The sequence below is a fragment of the Cyrtonyx montezumae genome, unplaced genomic scaffold (assembly GCF_038088225.1).
Source record: "Cyrtonyx montezumae isolate F1298 unplaced genomic scaffold, pur_monq_1.0 scaffold_0, whole genome shotgun sequence".
Classification (NCBI taxonomy): Eukaryota; Metazoa; Chordata; class Aves; order Galliformes; family Odontophoridae; genus Cyrtonyx; species Cyrtonyx montezumae.
In genome coordinates this window covers 32,127,973-32,146,777 of record NW_027071824.1, presented here as the reverse complement: position 1 = coordinate 32,146,777, position 18,805 = coordinate 32,127,973, and the positions used below count along the sequence as shown (strand labels likewise).

Sequence of the window (18,805 nt, the reverse complement as noted above, 5' to 3'; positions counted from 1 at the left end):
TGCAGATCTTTTTGAAAATTTTCTGGATACACAGCCTACAATTGTCCTTTCTTCTGTTCAAGGTAATGGGCCCCATCATGATCGAAGTTGTGTTTACAACCAGAGCAACATAGTTGATGGAGTTTACTGCCTCCCGATAGCACACTGGATTGAAGTCTCCGGACATACTGATGAGATGAAACATACAACCGACTTCTATTTTAATATTGCAGGACATCAGGCTATCCATTACTCAAGGTAAAAGACAGGTCCGAGATTTGTCTAAGTGTCAAGCGTTCAAACAAGGAATCAACATGACATCAGAAGACTTTGATTTAGAAGTGATGAATGGCATTATGCATGCAGCAGTTCCTCAGAAAATCTGATTAACACCTGTTTGCAATTAGATATCATGTTTTTGCAATAAAAAGAAGAGATTCTATGCTCAAGGACATCCACAGCCTATGAAGAACAGTTGCATCACATAAGAAAATGTTATCAGTAATTTATGGCTAAATCTATGATAAATGCATAGTTTGTAAATATGCATCTATATAATACATACCTGGTATGTTTGTGTTGGGGATTATTTTGCTGAAGTACGTTATCTGGGGAAAAGTATATCATAAGGGTGTCATATTATTGCTCATGTGTGGAAAGCAATGGCAACTAGTGACAGCTCTTATATGTGTACATCTTAAACATAGTGTATGCAATCTCTTTTCTTAAAAAAAAAAAAAAAAAAAGAAAGTTAAGGGTGGCTTAAAGTATACATGCTTCCCTGTAGTTCTGTAGAGTCCAAATGATTCCCACAGCTTTTTGTGTCCAGAAGACCCATGTAAGCTTGGGTTCCCGTAATTGTAGCTCATCTTTGAAGTACTGGGTTCAAGAAGTGCTGCTAGAATTACTGCTGCTTTGTGAGGGAAAGCAGAATAAGAAGATAAAAAGACCTTCAAAGCATACACTGAAAGAGTCTGTCATGCCTCACTGCTGGCTCACCAGTAAAGCCTGCTGGCCTGAGTTAGGAGCCAGCAATACTTAAATTGATAGTATGCACCCTTTGGGGCTGCACATAGAGCAGAAGTTGTGTTTAGAGCAGCAGCCTTAGCAGTGGGGACTGACACTGTGCACCAAGGACTTGAGGACTATTTGTAATTTTGTCCCCTTTTCCTGTTGTGGAAGTGGCAAGAGATTTTGATTAATAAAGGCTGCATCACTGGCAACCCTGGTATGGCATGTGTAGCTGATGCTGGCTATAGAGCTTTTAATGATCCTAGAGGATTATCTATTGTTTGAAGAAGTCAAAGTCTGTACTTTCTCTGGGTCTTGGCATTCCTTTGTGTGAATTTATTTGGATTACTCTTTTGGCTACTCTAGCTTTATTGTCTTGTCTACTCCTTCTGCTGTTTGTCTGAATGCTGACAGAATGCAGGAAGCAGAATATTTTTCTCACGAGAGTTGCAGTGAATGAGGAAGAATTTTTTTTCCCTTGGTATCCTTTGGAATATTACACATTCTTAAACACTGTTAGGCATATGCAGGTATGTATGTGACTTGGTACTGTTTCCTGGAGACTCCCTCTTAGCTATGTAATGCTCCTGACAGAGTGTTGTCTGTATCTTAAGCATCCGTTTCCAGCGTGCTGTCACAGAAATGATCTTGTTTCCTCCAAAACAGAAACTTGTCAATCCCAAATAATCTTCACTTGGCAGAGAAAGTTTGTGAGAAAGAACAGCTGTCAGAAAGAGAGTACTTAAGCACCAAAGGCTAACTTATCTTCCTTTCCAGAAACAGCAGTGATCCATTTAATACTGCCTTATCTGCATCCCTGTGTTTCCAAAGTGAGGTAAAAGCCTTCAGGTTGCACTGAAGAATATTTTGAGAAAATTTTCTGTGTTAGGTAGTCATTTCCCAATGAGGATCTCCTCTGTTTCCCTCTCACATACACACCTCCATTGCAAGACAGTGTTATATATAGAGCTTCTGTAAGTAATTCTTATCTCATATCTTTAAGCTTTATTAAGTGAGCATATCCCATAACATTGCTGTTGCGTAATTATTAATACTTTGAAGACATGCAGCCTTAAATGGCTTTTTAGTTATTAACAGCTGGGGAAAGATTCACACTTCCAGTGGTTATAACAAAGCAGCCCAATGCTATTGGCTAGTTAATTTTTTTTTCCATTTGTTTGAGCAGTTAAAGTGAGCTGGTGAAAATTCATTTATTTTGTACTGTGGATATTAACATCAACAAAACAGGAAAAAAAAACAACACAAGCAAACAAGGAGAAGTCCCTCTGTGTTTACCAGCTGAAAGCTCACTGTGTGGTCTGGTCTTAGTTCCATCTGAGATTATATTTTCTGATGTTACAAGGTACCAGTATTAAGGAGGTCTTTAGGACCATGAATTCTGAATAATTCCACCAGCTGTAAGATCTTTATATAGCAATGGCAGCTGGAAAGAAGTTTGTTATTGGGGACAACTTTTGACACAAGTCTCTACATTGGCACTGTTCTGTTACACTGAATAAGATTGCCATGTGCAAATCAGCTAGAGAGGAAAGTTTATCTTCATCAAAATGACCTCCCACGAGAGTTGCTGAAGTGATTCTGCTTTTTATCTGGCTAATCACAGCAAATGAAAGTGGCTTTTCTTGGCTTCACTACCACCTTGTTTCCTCAAAAAGCAAGTGTTTAAATTTTAAATGAGATGTAGCAGTAGGAGATGTGGTCAAAAATCATTCTGAATAACGCTGATGCTGACAGCTTTGAGGAATTATATTTATCTTAATGATATATATGTATTCACTCATTTATGAGTGAACTTAAATTTATACTTTGAGAACTCAGTTTGTGTTGATCATTCAAGTTGGAGAGTATATGGTATGTTTTTTAAGGATACTAGGATTCGAGTTCTTTTTTAAGTGCAAAATTGAGTTCACTCACAGTTACAGAGTCATGACTGATACCTCCATAGTTTTAGCGTTCGTTTCTACAATGCTTAAGTCTGATTCAGAAAAAATAACAGTCCCTTTCTCTTTCATGTTGGGTATTAATGAAATAATGGTAGAGTTCTTTTAGGACACGGTGATTTTCCAAATGAGAGTTATTGTCATCTTTTTTGGGAGAAGGTGGCTTCGGAAAATATGTATAAAATTGGTCACTTCAGCTGTTTTACTTCCATTTGTGAAAGGTGGAATTTCCTAATTTGTAGGTGTTTTGTGTCATAATATTTATTAAACAAACTGTGCAATTCTCAGAAGAATGACTTTATGAGATCAGAGTAGGAGTGGCACCTGAAATTTCAAAATCCTTAAATAATGTGTTGGAGGCAGTGTTGCCTTATGACAGGCAAAGGTAATACAGGAAGGCGTATCATTGAGAGGAAAGGCCCTCTAGTTACAGTTTTCTATTATTAGAATTATTTTATGTCCCTAAATCAATATTTACTACCTTCCCACCTCTGAGAATTGCTACAGAGGAAGATTAGCAATTATCAACAGAATACTGCTTTTAACGGAAAGGTCAATGAAAAGCATCGGGATGGAGCCCTGGGTTATACCTCATCCACTTGCATATCTACGTTGAGATTTTAGTACAGGTCAGGGATGCACATTTTATGCATCTTTTCCTAATCATTCCTACTTACCACACTGTGCTTTATGATGTAGTGGAGTCTAACAGTGAATCATCTAACAGCGAATTTGAACAAAAGGAGTGAATCTTGTCAGATACAGCTGAACTAAAGCTTAGTAGTACTTCTGTGAAGATAATGAGCATCTACTTGATTGACATGCATCTTTAGTCTGGGTGGAAAACAGTAATCTTGTTGGGCATGTTTGCCTGAGAATTATTGGAGAAAAGGAAATAAGGTAACTTCATTTAACTAATTGGGTTGCACTTACTGTTGTTTGAATGTGCAACAATATTGGGACTAGTGAATTTAAAGGTATACCTAAAGACATCTGGTAAAACTCAGTTTAAAACTTAAGTACTGACTTCGGCTGTCTGTATAAAGCAGTTCCACTCACTGGTGACTCAGTGTCTACTTTGGAGTGAACTGAAGAACTGAAATGGTTTCCACATGACATTGATTATGCTACTCGTTTATAAAAAGCATCCAGTTCTTGTGTCTTGTTGCTTGAAATTAAATGTGTAGTGTCATTTGAGGCTGTCTGGTGTTTACTTTCAGACCTCCAGCTGGTGCAATGCGGGAACACAGTTTTTTATAGCTCTTTGGTCACATCTGTGAGTGCCACACAGATGTTCCAGTTGCTACAGGACATATGGGATGTTAGGAAGGCTGAACATAGACAATGCGTTGAGCATTGCTGTGTCAGAGGACACCTCCATTTGTAGATACTGAGTTCAAGGAACCTTCATTTTTCCCTAGCCTGCATTAATGAATAGTGCTCATCTCAGTTCAGTATGAGGCCAGAATTACCTTTGAATTGTGTAACTGGGAAAATACAAGAGAGAGCACTTTTATTTGTTTTTTAATTTCAGAAGAGTTTCTCTTTTGGCTTAACTGTTTTTAATTCATTCAAAAAATACTTTTCTATATTGTGTCATTCTAAAGCAATTCTTTTATTACTGAATTATTAAAAAAAAAAGAAAAAAAAAAAGAAGCTTACAAGAGGAAGCTGTTATAAAAAAGCCCTACGGTGCAGTGAACTATGCTACTGTAGTAGAAAGTGGAACTGATACTTCATGCCTACATTATGAACTAAGAGGTGATGATGTCTGCTGAGATTATAGCAATTAACATTAAAAGCTGAGAGCTAGCTGTCCCCTGTGCCTGGAAAGGACTTGTGGTAACAATATTAGAGAAAAGAGTAAGTAATAATGAGCTACAGATCAAAAGTTTTCCATTGTATTCTAGCAAAATAGTCCTGATTAAAAATATTTAACATAATAGGAGTCTGTGCTTTGATTTCAGTACTTGAGGCTCTAAGTGTGAAGTTATCTGGCCTTTTTGTACTTTTAATAATTAAAATATTCTAAGCCACGTTTTGTGACATGCATATCCCATAAATTAGGACGTCTGACCACTTGTTTAAATTTGCTTTCATTATACCTAGCTATAAACTAGTCTAAATTAGATCCATGTTGGGAAATGGCTGCAGGAGCAGGGAGGTCATGGTGATATGTACGAGCATAGTTTGCATGGCAGCACAGACCATATACTCACGGAAAAGTATTAGATGTTGATAGGAGGTCAGGATGTCCCTGGGCCAGGTGACAGACAACTCAAGGTGGACATGAACTGCTTCAGCTGAGCAGCCCAAGTTGCCAAGATGTCTGTGGGAAACTTCTGTGATTATGTTGTTCAGCTTGCCTTCAGCAAAGAGGGCCTCACAGGACTGCTGATAATTGTAACTATAGGTATTTTTTAGAGTAAGCTGTCCTTGATAGTCTATTCTGTTTAGCTGGCAGGTGTTCCCTTTGGGCTCTGTGTTATGCACTGCCCACACTGATACGGTGCTCAAAGGAAACTACACTGTGTGAACTTCAAGAAAAGTAAAGGCAGGAGTGGCGAGTGGGAGAGGTAAAGTGCACTTTGAAGCAGGGCATGCCCTGCCAGCACTGCCTTTCACATCCACTGCCGATGCTTTCCTGCCTGGTTTCTTAAAATTAGGATGATATCAAAAGTTGCCTCCTCCAGAATGTGTTTCTCACTGCTGTTAATTGTTGGGAGTTGTTTAAAGTTGTTTTTCTCAAGGCTCTCTACCAATGGTTGTGTGATATTTTCTATACGCCCCTGTCTTAAACACTATAAGAATAAGGCTGTCCAGGTAATAAACTGAAGCCTGATCACTCATATGTTGAGTCCTGTCATGCTTCCCTGCCCGAGAGCAGTCGACTCGGACCATGATATCCATGGCAGATCCACAGTTTACTTACCAGTGTGAATGACATTTTATAGAATGATTTAGAAATAGTTTTGGGTTTTTTTTGTCCCATCCTCAACTGGAGCTATGAAATGTTTTTACTAGTCTCTGGATGGGAAGAAAACATCAGTGTAAGAAGTGGTTTTTTTAGCAGCTTTCCATTCAAGTTCTTGAAAATTCAGAGTGTGTATGGTGAGTTTATCTGAGGGAAGAGGAGCAGGAGTGAGAAGAGAACCATATTGTAAGCTCAGAACTTTACCAATTTTTAAAGTCCTTGTTATTTAATTTGAATGTCTCCCTGTATTAGAATCACAGACTCACAGAGGTTGCAAGGGACCTCTGGAGAGATAATGAACATACTTTTTTTCCTGCATTTGTTAGCTATTAAAAAAATATATGATTTTGTCTGTCAGAAGAATGGCATGAACTTTGAGGTCTGTGCAGTGCCACTGCTGGACTGTCAGCCTGAGAATGGCAAAGACAAAACAGATGGGATCACTCCGAGGATCCACATCGGCACAAAGCTCAGAAAGGAAGTAGTAGTTAGAGTAACATTGTTCCAGAAGCCAAATAATTTGTATATACATAAGTTGAGCATGTCTCAGTGTGCTTCTAAGTAGCTAAGTGAAGTTGTCAAATCTTCAGAACTGTATTTACCACCAGGATCAAGAATTATTTTGAAAATATTAAACAATAGGTATTATATGCTGTGTGCCGATGTACCTGGTCAGAAGTCTGTAGCTGAGCTGAACTAAGTGCTATGACACGGCCAGGGCAGAGGAAGCTGTGAAGACCAGCTGCTCTTTCATGGAAGGAAATGGCTTTCCTTCATGTGCTGGGAGCCTGTGACTTGCAGGGTGCTTTAGGAAAAAGAACTATAGTTATTTAACTATGTAAATTCCAAGGAGGGTGTGGGCAGCAGGACCCAAAGTGGAGCTTATATTGCTACTTTGATAGAATGGTGTTTTATCAGTTTGTTTGTTTGTTTCATTCCACTGTTCATATGTGATATTTGGAACTGGCACTTGACTAAGAGTTATTTATTTGGAGGAAGTGATTGTTCACAAAATGAGTATTTTGTTAATAAAATGTCGGCAAACAGAGCCCGACAGTTGCTGGCAAGTTGAATGTTTTTCATCAAATATCTGGTAATGGGTAATATTTTCTTAAAACCAATGTTTCCCTTTTAAATGGATCTTTTCATAGCTGTGTTGCTGCACAAAATAATTTGTTTCTATCGTAAGAAAAGCTGAAAACCCAGGAGCAAAGCCCAGGAGCCCTTCATGAAAAAAGATTGAGGAATAAACTTACTTATTTGTTCTGCTTTTCTCTGCAGGATAGAACAGACAAATGTTGACAGTCTAGCAAGTATGAATTTTATGTGGGGATCACTGTTAGGGAGCAAAACCTACTGCTACTTCTATTTTTTTTTCTGTTTTACTGAGCCTTCCTGTCCCTTGCCAGTATTTCTTCTGAACGTCTTCAGCCCTTTTTCCTGCCTCTTTAGTCTTTAGCATTCAGGCGGTCAGTGAGAGAGTAAAGCTCTGCCTTTATTGGGAAGCAATTTGCTGGTGGTACTGGCTGTGAATGAAATTGCCTGAGATGGTGAAATCCTGCTCCATTTAGCTCACAGTTGGGCTGCGGGCAGGGAGGGAGGCAGTGCAGCGCTTCCACCAGAGAGGATGTTCCAGAGGTCTGGCAGATATTTGCTGCTCATTATCTTTTACATGCATTTGTCAGGTCCACTGTAATCGCTGGTGTTTCTTAATATAGTTTATCTCAAGATAGCAGAAGTTCTTTTTCAGAACTAGAGATCGTACAGTCAATTTTCTGTGTTGTTTACTGGGAATGTGGGAATTCAGATACTCAGGCATTTTGTTGTCACTGGAAGAATATCACTTAAAAAAAACTCCAAAGTTTACAACCAGCAAAACAGTTGAACCAGGGACTTGGCATTCTCCATTTAGGCTGTCCCTGCATCACCTTTTTGTGGTCTTCACAGGTACAGTTCCCAGGCCAGTCTAGCCCCACAGGCATTCAGCTGGCTCTTACAAAGCAGAGAAGAATCCTAAGGAGTTTTCATTTTCCAAATGGGAAAGGTGACACCACCAGATATGAGGGGTGCTCTAAAAGTAATTCCCCCTATGTTATTATGTTCACCCATTACATCAGAGGCAGATGGTGGTGGTATGGCAGTAGAGGTTGAACCTTCGAACCTTCCTGCCAATATTCCATTACATATAGTTGCCATGTGACAGATGACAGCAGAGGAGCAGTCTGACACAGTGGCATCTGCTGTGGGTGTAGTTGAAGCAAAGTTGTGGTTTTCCATGAAAGAAAAAAATTGCACCCACTGACACTTGATGAACATTGATGGAGACAAACCACTGGATGTAAGCACAGTGAGGAGTTGGGTGCTGTGTTTCAGCAGAAAAGGAAGCCACGTTCTGGATGGCCACAGATTTTTGACAAGCATGGTGTGCAAGCTTGCATTGCTGGCAAAAATGCATAGCTAGCGGTGGTAACTGTTGAAAAGCAGTGTTTTGTAGCCAGGAATTTGCTAGTTTTCATGCTTGAATGTTCCAGATACTTTTTAAAAAAGATCCTCCATACAAAAATATGGTGAATTCTATTTAAAGAATAAAAAATTACTTACTAGAAAGGAAACTTTTATATGTAGCTGTAATCTGTTTGAAGTTTGTCTCAGAAGCTTAACAGTTTTATTTCCCAGGAGCAAGTAAACATTATCAAATTGCTGCTGCATTTTCCTATGTATAATTTACTTTCTGCAAGAAAAAAAACAAAACCAAAGAAATGAAATACGTTTGTCTTCCTAGGAAGCATATTAAGAGACTGTTCTGAAAATCTCTTGTTCCTTCCTTTTATGCTTCTACTTTGGGAAATTTAATTTCAGGGAGTCAGGTACATAATCCATGACACTGTTCATGAGTTTAATGTGTGTCCTCTTGTGAACTAAGATAAAAATTGAGTCAGGTGTCATAAAGGTTACCAAGTAATAAGAAATGTGGATTTCTTTCTTGGCTCAGAAGATACAGTGGTTTGTGAGCTTAAATGAAATGTCTTTCACTTTGATGTGAAAAGCCTACTAATAAAAAAAAAAAAAAAAAAGAAAGATTGATTTTAGGAATGCAAGAAGATGGAAAAGGAGAAATGTGCATTTCAGCTTTAATACAGACAAGAACATAGATTATAACTTCGATCAGTAATGAAGTAAAATGTTGATATTTTTTCTGTCTACTTTATCTGTCTGTTTATATACCTTACTACCTACTTACTTGCCTACCTGTCTGTAATTTAAAGTATTTGAGTGAAAAATAGTGTTGTTTAACCTGGCAGGTAGATGAGCATCAGCAGAAGCAAGATGGCAGCATTCGTGCACACTGAATCCACTGATCAGCTGTGGGCCAGGGACAAGATTCTCTATGGCTCTATCTTTCAGTTTAGAAGCAGGATGTGCTGGTATTGAGATCTGTGGGTTTCTTGTTTGTGGGAACTTTTATATTTAGTTTCTCCAGGGCTGTCTTTTCAAAACTCTTCAGAACAGTTATGACATGCGCCTTCATTATCTTAAGATAAAAATCCGATGAAGAGAACATATGATTTTCTTCATGATTTCCTTAGCATTTTTCTTTCTGTTGCCAGGCTGCCAGCTAGAAGGGTTGGCTTTGTGCAGGCCATTCCTAAACATAGCATTAATTATTGCTTCCACTGCCAAAGATGGAATTGCTCAGTTTCCTTTAATGCCAAGTTGCTTCAATCTGGTAAAACAAAAGAGGAATAAACCTCATGAATATCAGTGGTCTAGGTAGTAAGGCTATCCAGTATTGAGTAATGTTTTACAAGGTTGTGCTTCAGCTGACAACACAAACACATTTAGAAGAACTTTAGTAACAGTAGCTGACGTTATTAGGTTTATTCAAGTGTCTGCAATTAAACTCTCCAATGATACTGTAATAATACTTCAATCTCCAAAATGATACTGCTAGGAAAAGAAATAAAGCTGGAAAAGTATGTTAAAACCTCATTCGTATTTGCTGTATTTGTTGTTACTCTTTTGACTCCCATAAAAACTTCAGAATTGTTAGTTTTTAAATTTTTGAGTCAGATGTCTTTTTCTTTTCCCTTCCTTCAGCTCCTCCAGGAGTCAGGGGAGAAAATACAGAGCTATGTCTTTCATGAATTGTGCTAGTAGATGAGTTAGCTTAAATCCTGAAGCAGGATAGCTGTTTTTGGAAGCACCCTGCAGCTGTACTGTGCTAACTCTGCTTCTCTTTTCTGATCCATGCAACACTCCAAGCATGCCCTGCAAAGATGCTTTCTACAGCTCCTTCCATATGTGTGCCTCTCCATCTCTATTATTCAGACCCTGCTTGCAGATGTGGGAGTTGACATTAGTATAATGCTCCGCTGTCTGCTTGATTTTTAAGTACTAGAGATGTTGTTTATGACAGGGTGAAGGGTGCAGACAAACTTAGCTTTTTTTATTATTATGTCTGTTAATTTTCTCAGGCAGAAAATTAAGCAGAAAAGCACTCATATACATGCAGAATCAAGAAAAAAAAATGAAGGGAAAAGAGGTCGTTAAAATAGAGTTCTGTTATAGGTTGGCAACTCATTCACCAGGGTTATTAATCTCAGGTTAATGATCTAGTATCCAGGTATTTTAGCTAAAATTAAATTTGCTGACAATTTAGTGTGGTATTACTGGATAGCCATCATCCCTTTGACTAGACAATTTTTGTGAGGGATTGCTCTTTTAGATATTTGTGGCCGACTGTGATGATAAATTGTTTTTCTCAATATTTCTAAAATTGTATTACCCAGCCTGTGGTACTCTAGAATGTACCTCTCCCTCTTTTAAATGAATAAAAATGTTGGAATTTTGAAAATTCTGAATAAATAATATAACTGGAATAAACACAGGTGCAGTATCCATCGGGACTGTTGTGTATGGGTGGTACTGGGAGAAATGGTTGTGCTTTTTCCTCTGACTATCTCTTAGCTCTGAGGGTATTTCAGTACATTGCATGTGTGTACATATTACTGTTTGGGTCACAAAATGCTGAAAAATGTGAAATATATTTTTACTAACACTTCTCGAGTACTGCCTTAAAGTTCATCTGTAAGTGTTAAAGTCAGTTTTGTTAAGATGCCTTAACTTGAAGATGCCAGCAGTGGCATCATTCCGTTACTAAGCATTAATGTTAGAAATTCTCATTCCTTTTGCCAAGGGATTCATGGTTCATTACTATCTGGCTTAGTTTAGAAGCCTGTTGTTCTTGTGTTTCTAAGTATTTGTTCTAATTCAAAACAAATGGGAATGTTGGCAACCCAATGGAGACATATGTAGGAAGTAACCATTGGCAGCCAGTTATGAAACAAGATTCTAAAACTGGAGCATTTAAATATGAATCCCCACAAGTCAACTGAGCAGTCATTTCCAGAATGAGGTCCTGAGATTGTTCAGTGCAAGCTTTGGAACTTGCTTCTCATCTCAGTGTATTTTTGCAATTGGCACTTCATTTGCTTTTGATAGTGTTTATACAAAGGAGGTCAGGAGAAGAGGGATTCCCTGCAGAGGTAAATGCTACCTTCTGCTGCATGCAGTGTGCTCCTAGGAATCAGCAGAAACTTTGGATGCATGTTTGAAAACAAATACTGTGTTGTATAAGGCTAGATCTAGACACCTTGTCCTGCAAGGCATTCAGTGTGCACAATGATAAGATCACATTCTTATTTTCACTGTATCTTATCTTCATGATAGAAGTACATAGTGAAGTATGACATAAAATATTTCAGTTTGAACGCAGGGAAGATAAAATTTTATCTTCCATAATTTAATTTTGGTCATGCGCGTAATGTCTTGCATGACCAAATCATTTTAGATCACTTCTAGAACAGAGATATAATAGATTATTAAAAATGCATAAGATATAAATTCATTGGCTTCAAGCTTCTTAATGGAGTGAGGTGAATGAGAAGATAGAAAGAGTTTATTTCCCTGTATAGATACCAATGTACTGTGAGCTTAATAAGAACAGTTCCACTGAATTCACTGGAGCATGCCCATTTATTCCTGAGGCAGAATTAAATTTCATTTATCTATTTTTGTGACAGAAGAGTGAAGATAGTTTACAGTTCCTTTTGCACTCAGTTTCCCAAGGGGGATGAATTTGGGACATGTTCTAGTTCTCCCATGGAAAGAGAACTGGTTTTTCAGTTCTCTCAGTAATTAACCTTTATAGTAATGATGTAACCCCTGTTACTGGGGATACACTTTCTCTGTTGTCTTCTTCAGATAAACTTCATGGTCCTCAGATACCTCACACACAAAAAAAAAAAAAGAAAAAAAAAATCCCTCAGACTTCTAATTGGAAGAACTTTACGTCTTCCTTGTACCATGAGATCAATGGGAATGATAGATTTGGTTTCACAAATGTATTTAAAATATGAAATGACAGAACATTGTTTTTAGATTACTTGACCTAAGATATGCTTTCAACACAAACTGAAGTGGAAATTGGAGATACCTGAGCTTGGAGTGAATGAGGGCATCTTCCAGAGGCTATGTAGCAGACACATCACTGAATTTGCAGTGAAGTAAATTTGCTTTCAAAGAACTTTGTATTTCCATAGCTGATCTACCTCTAGTATCTGAGGTAGATGGCACTGTTAAATCAGGACTGAAAGAAAGAATGTATTGCTATTTGTGAAAAGCATTCAGGTATTAGTACAAGGCAGGAAGAATTTTCTGTAAATTCAAAGGTGTATTAATTGGTTCTGAATTTAGAGTGTAAACTGGAACAGTATTTCTGACATCAAAGGAACAATAGCTGAATTCTGGCATGACCTTTCAAAAGGCAAGGGGTTCAAGGAACCTAAATTATTTAAAGATGGAGCTTGATAAGCAAATATAGGTAGTGATCCTAGAAAGGGAGATTAGGAGGATTATAGTGTCATAGATCATAGGCTCAAAGAGACATAAGAAAACATCCAGTCCATTTTCTTTCTCTGACTTAGTCTCAATTATATTTAAATAATTCTAAGTTAATCTAGTGTGGTCTTACATATGATCTCATCTCAGTTATGAGATTCTGCAGCCCATTCTTTCATTCAATTATCTCAGTATTCTTGCCTTTAAAATGCTTTCGTAATGTTAACTGAAGTCTCCTGAGCTTGCCATTTAAGTTCATTTCTTGTTCTCTTGCTCACATCAGACATACAGCACAAATTAATATCCTTCTCCTTTGTGGCCATTTCTAATATGCTTGGAAATTCCTATCCTTTTTCGCAGAATCACATGATTGGTGAGGTGAAACATCTCAGTATTTTTTGATTCATCGTTAACAATAAATCTACTTTTTTGTTAGGATTGGTAGCTAAACAGATGTCTCCTGTTCTGTCTTTGTGCAGTTGATTGTTCTTCTGAGCTGTTCTCAATTTTCTTTGCTCTTTCAAAGTACTTGAAGTTTTCTTGGAAAGTTTGTCAACTTTCTTCAGATGATTATTAATACCTGGGACTTCTTATCAGACTGCTGTTTCCTGGTGAAAGATTTGAAAGGATCCTTTGTAAGTGTTTACTGATTGCATTTATTGGATTACATTTATAACATCTTTAGCTAGGCATACCCAGTTCTGTGATTTCTGCGAATAAAATGATGAGAAAGTTTTATGCCTATTTGATTTGGCTTCTTGAGTGCTATTGACATTTTCTGAAGGATCAAAGACTAAGAGTAGTGGCACAGCGTGGAGAGAAAGTTTTGTAGTTGGTTAACTTTCTGTGCTTCCATGCTTTTGATACTAAGCTGCACAGGTTCAGTTTGTGGTCAGGAGAGCATTTATGCTTGAGTCAGAGTAACAGAAGCTTCAAGGCTATGTATACGTTAAGAAATAACTCAGTGAAGTAGGAGTGAGTGAGTAGCCGGGAGGCTCATACCTCTATTACATGCAGTGCCAACAGACTTCAGATTAATCTGTCTTTCTAGCATACACTGCACTGACCTTTTGTGTTTCACACATTATGCTAGCACATCAGTGGCCTTGATTACCTGTGTGAAACCTTAGTTCTGGTCCTATTTTTCTGAGTGACACTGGTACCAACTACCTTCCCCATTTTGTTTATGCACCTGTTATAAGGTGCTGAAATGAGGGCCAGTCTTGCAGCTACAATAACTATTCTGGAAGGATACTGAGGGAAGTGTTAACTTGTATCCTCAGCCTCCATTTTCTGGCATATATGATGACTTCATATGAGTTCATGCCATTGCAGTGGTTCTGCCTGAAATTAACTGGGGGCTGTGATCCAGAAAAATAAGACCAGACTGTCATGTTCACTTTGCCTAAAGTCATAGGATGATGAACAGCAGATGTGAAGGGACATGGTTAAGACTGTCTCCGGTGAGTTGGTTCCATGTGTTTTATCTTCATGTTGATTTCTACTAGGGCTTTGGAGTTCCACTTGTGCTAAAGGCTGCTCTGGTAGTATAGCCTGCTCATTGCTGTATTCCTGCATATCTCCATCTGGGACAAAGTTGTCTTTGAAGTCGAGCTTCCTCATCTGTTTCATCCAAATGTATTCTGGGTTATGCACACCACGGGAACTTTGAGAATGAATCTGTTGTAGTTGAGGACAGCTCAAGTTGGCTTCAGAACCACAGTGTTGTGCTGGACCAAACTGCTCATGCAAACACAGATCTTGGGAGTTACCTCTCTCTGTGATGTGGGATGTGGTTTACTTCTCAGTTATCTAGGTATTTTCATCAAATATTTTGCCTATTGTGGCAGGATATAGGATTTTAGGAATGCCCTTGTTCTCTGCTACTGTCTTGTGTGATGTTTCTTGCAAGTTTCTTTCAATAAAACCTTTATGCTCCTTATCAATTAAGCCCTTATGCTCCTTATAAGGGAACGTGGAAGGTTCCTGTGGAAGGAGAAAATGGGCCCATCTACACTAAATTTCTCTGATACGAGTGACTTGAATTTTACTCATGTGGATGCTTCTTTATCACGTGTTCCTAGTACATTCAAAGCTAGAACAGGCATGGCCTACAGGCTTCTCCTACAGTCAGAAACCGACAGAATATTATGAACCATATCGAAAGCTATGCTTAGCAATTAGCATGGTTGTGCTTTGTCTCATAGTCTGAGGAGCGTATCGTACCGCCAGTTGAAAACCACAGAATAACTTGAGTTGGAAGGGGTCTTAAAGATGATCCACTTTCAGTCCCCCTGCTGTGGGCAGGGTCACCACCTGCTAGATCAGGCTGTTCAGGGTCCCCTCCAGCCTAGTCTTGAGCAACTCCAGGGATGGCACATCCACAGCTTCTCTAGACAACCTGTTCCAACATCTCACCACCCTCTGAATAAAGAATTTTCTCCTAACATGTAATGTAAATCTCCCTTATTTTAGTTTAAAACTGTTCTTCCTTTGCCCTATTGCTATTTGCCTGTGTAAAAAATTGATCTCCATCTTTTTTATAAGCCCTCTAAGCAGGGAGGCTGCAGTGAGGTCTTCTCAGAGCCTTCTCTTCTCCAGGTCTAAACAAGCCCAGTTCTCTCAGCCTTACTTCATAGGAGAGGAACTCCACCCTTTTGCTCATTTTTGTGATCCTGAAACACAGACTGATAGGTGAAGACAGCTACAGCCCTTTTGTACCCTGTGTTGCAGAAATCTTCTGAGTCACTGTGCTGCTGGAACTGCTTTGTGTCTGAAGGGGTAACCTTGTATTTCAGGTATTACTCTGGTATTTTTATTAGCTGTTTTCGTTTTAGCAAATTGTTACCTTGAGGTCGATTCTTAGTGGCTTGTTTGCTCTGTATGTCTGTAAATTAGGTAATTTGATGCTGCATTCATACATTTGTGAGCATGGAATAAATACAATATTATTAAGTGTAGCACTCAGGACTTTAGTGCTTGAGAAACTTTGCATATTGCTAAGCTGACAAAGTGTTGTTCAAAGGTGATAAAAGCAGGTGTTTCTTTTAAGTTGCAAAGTACGCTCCCATATGAGAGGCTAGATAGGTAGTCCAAATTACATATAAGAAGAACATTTGCACGAGCTTAATTACTTCTCATCACTGAGACAAATCAAAAATAGAAGAAGACAAAACAGACAATAAACCACTCTGAAAATACATTGTAGTCTATTTAATTCCCCTCATTTAAAGCCTGTGTTAGAATTATTAACTTCAAAATGAGCTTCACACTTTCAGCAATAGAGCAGAGCAGTTTTGTACGACTCATTCTGTGTTTGGCATTTAGGCAGAAGTATTCAGAAATATAAATAGTTATTACAAGATTTGCAGCTGTGTCATTTCAGCAGGATATAGTTTTATCATTAATCAGCACTTTTCTGTGAAGGTTCTGCTAATGTTACAGCCATTTAACCCATCTTTACTGAGAAGAGTGATGTAATTAAGCCTGGCAATCAGATGTTGGTATTTGGTTAGTGAAATCATAGTGTCATCGAACCTTGCTCTCCTACTGTGGCCAGTAGTGTTTGCCTGCATGCTGGGCCATTGAGTGCATGAGACTGTGTTCATTCAATCCTACTTAAGTCAAGCCTCTCATCACAAAGCCTCCGTCAGCTTTTCTTCTGCAGGGAGACTTCATCAGTAAGTCAGCAGGAGAAGAGATTAAGACCACAGTAATTTACCCATGTGCCTCTGTGATGTGCAATGAATTGTCAATGTCATAACCCCTCAGATCTGCATTATTATGTTATATTTCAGTGGCAAGGATACATTTTAGTGAGTTATCTCTCTGTCCTTTATTTAAAGAGAGCAGAGTGAAGTCCGAATTGTTGTACAAGACCAAACCAGGGATTCATCTGCTTTGACATCTACGTATATTGTTACTATTTGGGGGAATTAGCAAGAAAACAAACAAACAAACATAATAACCCCCCACAAAAACAGAACACCTGCCTGTTTTTCTTATCTCTTAGCAGTTGCTGTGCAGATGAAGCTGGATGGAAACTGAAATTCTTTACCTTGTTTATGTAGATAGGGCCACTGGATTTATCTCTCCAATTTATTTTTTCCGTAACTTATAATCTAATTCCCTCTTAAATATTCTACCTTCGTAGTGTGTCCTTGCATGGAATTATTTTCTTAGTTAACAGGTGATGTCTCCTGTATTTTCAGTGTTTTCATTTTTCTGTATCTTTTTAGATACAGTACAATAGTTATCAGAAGGTTCAAAGTTTTAGTGCATAGACTGAGATCACTGATTTGAGAAGGTTATTATAAATTCTGTATCACTTGCAGTTCACTTCTTTGTACAAGCTAACATTACTACTTCAAAGCAATGCTTAAACTAGACATAACTTCTAAGATGCACTGTTTCCTTTTTGGAATTGATTATAATTAACTTAAACCCAGCAATGTGTGTGAGTGGCTGAGATTATTTATTCCAGTGTGTATTACTGTGATGCATCTCATCAACTGTCAATCTTATCTGCTTCTGTGTTGCATATTCATTTAGTTTTTATTTGATACCAGTGGCAGTTGTAACTAATAAGATCTTAAATAATTCTGTTTCCAGCAGATTTTGCTCCATTCTTGACTAGTCTCATCTCTTGTGAGAGATCTTAACTTGTAAATAGAATTTCTTGTTGAGCATAGGTCAACAGTGTCATGCTGTAAAAGGACAGTCCGAGAACTATATGTAAGAACATAGTCTTTGGACACAAGAAGTAACTAATCTTTGGTTCTGCTCTGAACTAGTAGGACTTCTTTCCAGTATTGAGAATAACACCTTATGACAGGTGTTGATCAGCTAGAGAGTCCAAAGACAAACAATAATCATTAAATAATTTGAATATATGACAAGTGAGGAAAGATTGAATACATTTTATTTTATTTTAGTGTGAGGAAGGCACAGCTTTGTGGATGTGTATCAGTAATCTTCAGATATGTAAGATTTCAAAGAGTGGAAGTGAATAATCTGTTCTTCATGTCCATTGTGGAGACAAGAAGTTGCTGTAACCTGTAACTAAACTATTCATATTGGACAATAAGAAAATATTTCTGGAGTCAAGGATAGTCATCAGTGTATTTTTACATATCAAGCCATATTTGAAAGTGTTCACATCATCCATTGGAAAGCACAGCGTGGTCATTTGAAAACGTTTCTTTGCCTGTAAATGCTTTTCAGGACTTCAGATAGGAATCTAAGTAACAGGAACCCTGTTTCAATTCTAGCAAGTGATCAGGAGAGAAGGGCAAGTAAGGCACCGGAAAGAGGTATCTAATTTGGTGCCTCAGGGAAGATGCATGTGTATCTAAAAGTAAGCTGCAGTGTGGTATTTAAAAAAAATAGCTGTGGCAAAACAGTGGGCACATACAGGATAATAGTTATGGGTCGTCATGATCTGGTGGTATTACTGTTTAATATGATGTGCCTTGTCACAAGGCAGAGGGTCGAGAAAAGATGAAAGAGCATCTCAGCTACTGCTGGTAAGATTTCCTGTATTCTCATTTTGAATATGCCCAAAGCAATATTATTGGAAACCTCTTTTCTGTTAAGTGAGAGAGAGGGAAAGCGAGGTAGGAATTTTTGCTTATATCCCTCAGTCTTCCTTTATTTCTCATCAGACATTTAGTCATTAAACTAGTTTAAATTTGGTTAAAAATAAAAAGTTTCAGTGCAGTCCTTTGATTCAGACAGATATTTTCCATTGAAAATCTACTTTATTAAAAAATTCTGTCATTGGAATGGATGTACTGTAATTTGAAGCTGTCTCCAGTAGTTACTGTGCTGCACGTGCACCTCTGAGTTGTACTTCAGACCTAAGTTCCCCTTGGACTGCTTGTTTGTACACATGTCAGAGTAACAGCAGCACATCAGTATAAAACCATATTGCATAGAAGCACCACAAGATGCTGGGGTTAAATTGACTTAATTGTGTACA

At 38.1% G+C, this 18,805-nt stretch overlaps 2 protein-coding genes across 5 annotated transcripts in view; both read left to right on the top strand.

Annotated features, from left to right (window-relative positions):
* Positions 1-18,805, top strand: part of FBXO30 (F-box protein 30) — a 352,871-nt gene that overhangs the window by 42,269 nt on the left and 291,797 nt on the right. The window lies entirely within an intron of this gene.
* EPM2A (EPM2A glucan phosphatase, laforin) overlaps positions 1-18,805 on the top strand; it is a 37,238-nt gene that overhangs the window by 11,737 nt on the left and 6,696 nt on the right. For both annotated transcript variants that reach the window (XM_065736599.1, XM_065736608.1), the window contains one exon: positions 63-237. In XM_065736599.1, coding sequence (XP_065592671.1) covers positions 63-237 — 175 coding nt within the window. The remainder of the gene's footprint in view (positions 1-62; positions 238-18,805) is intronic.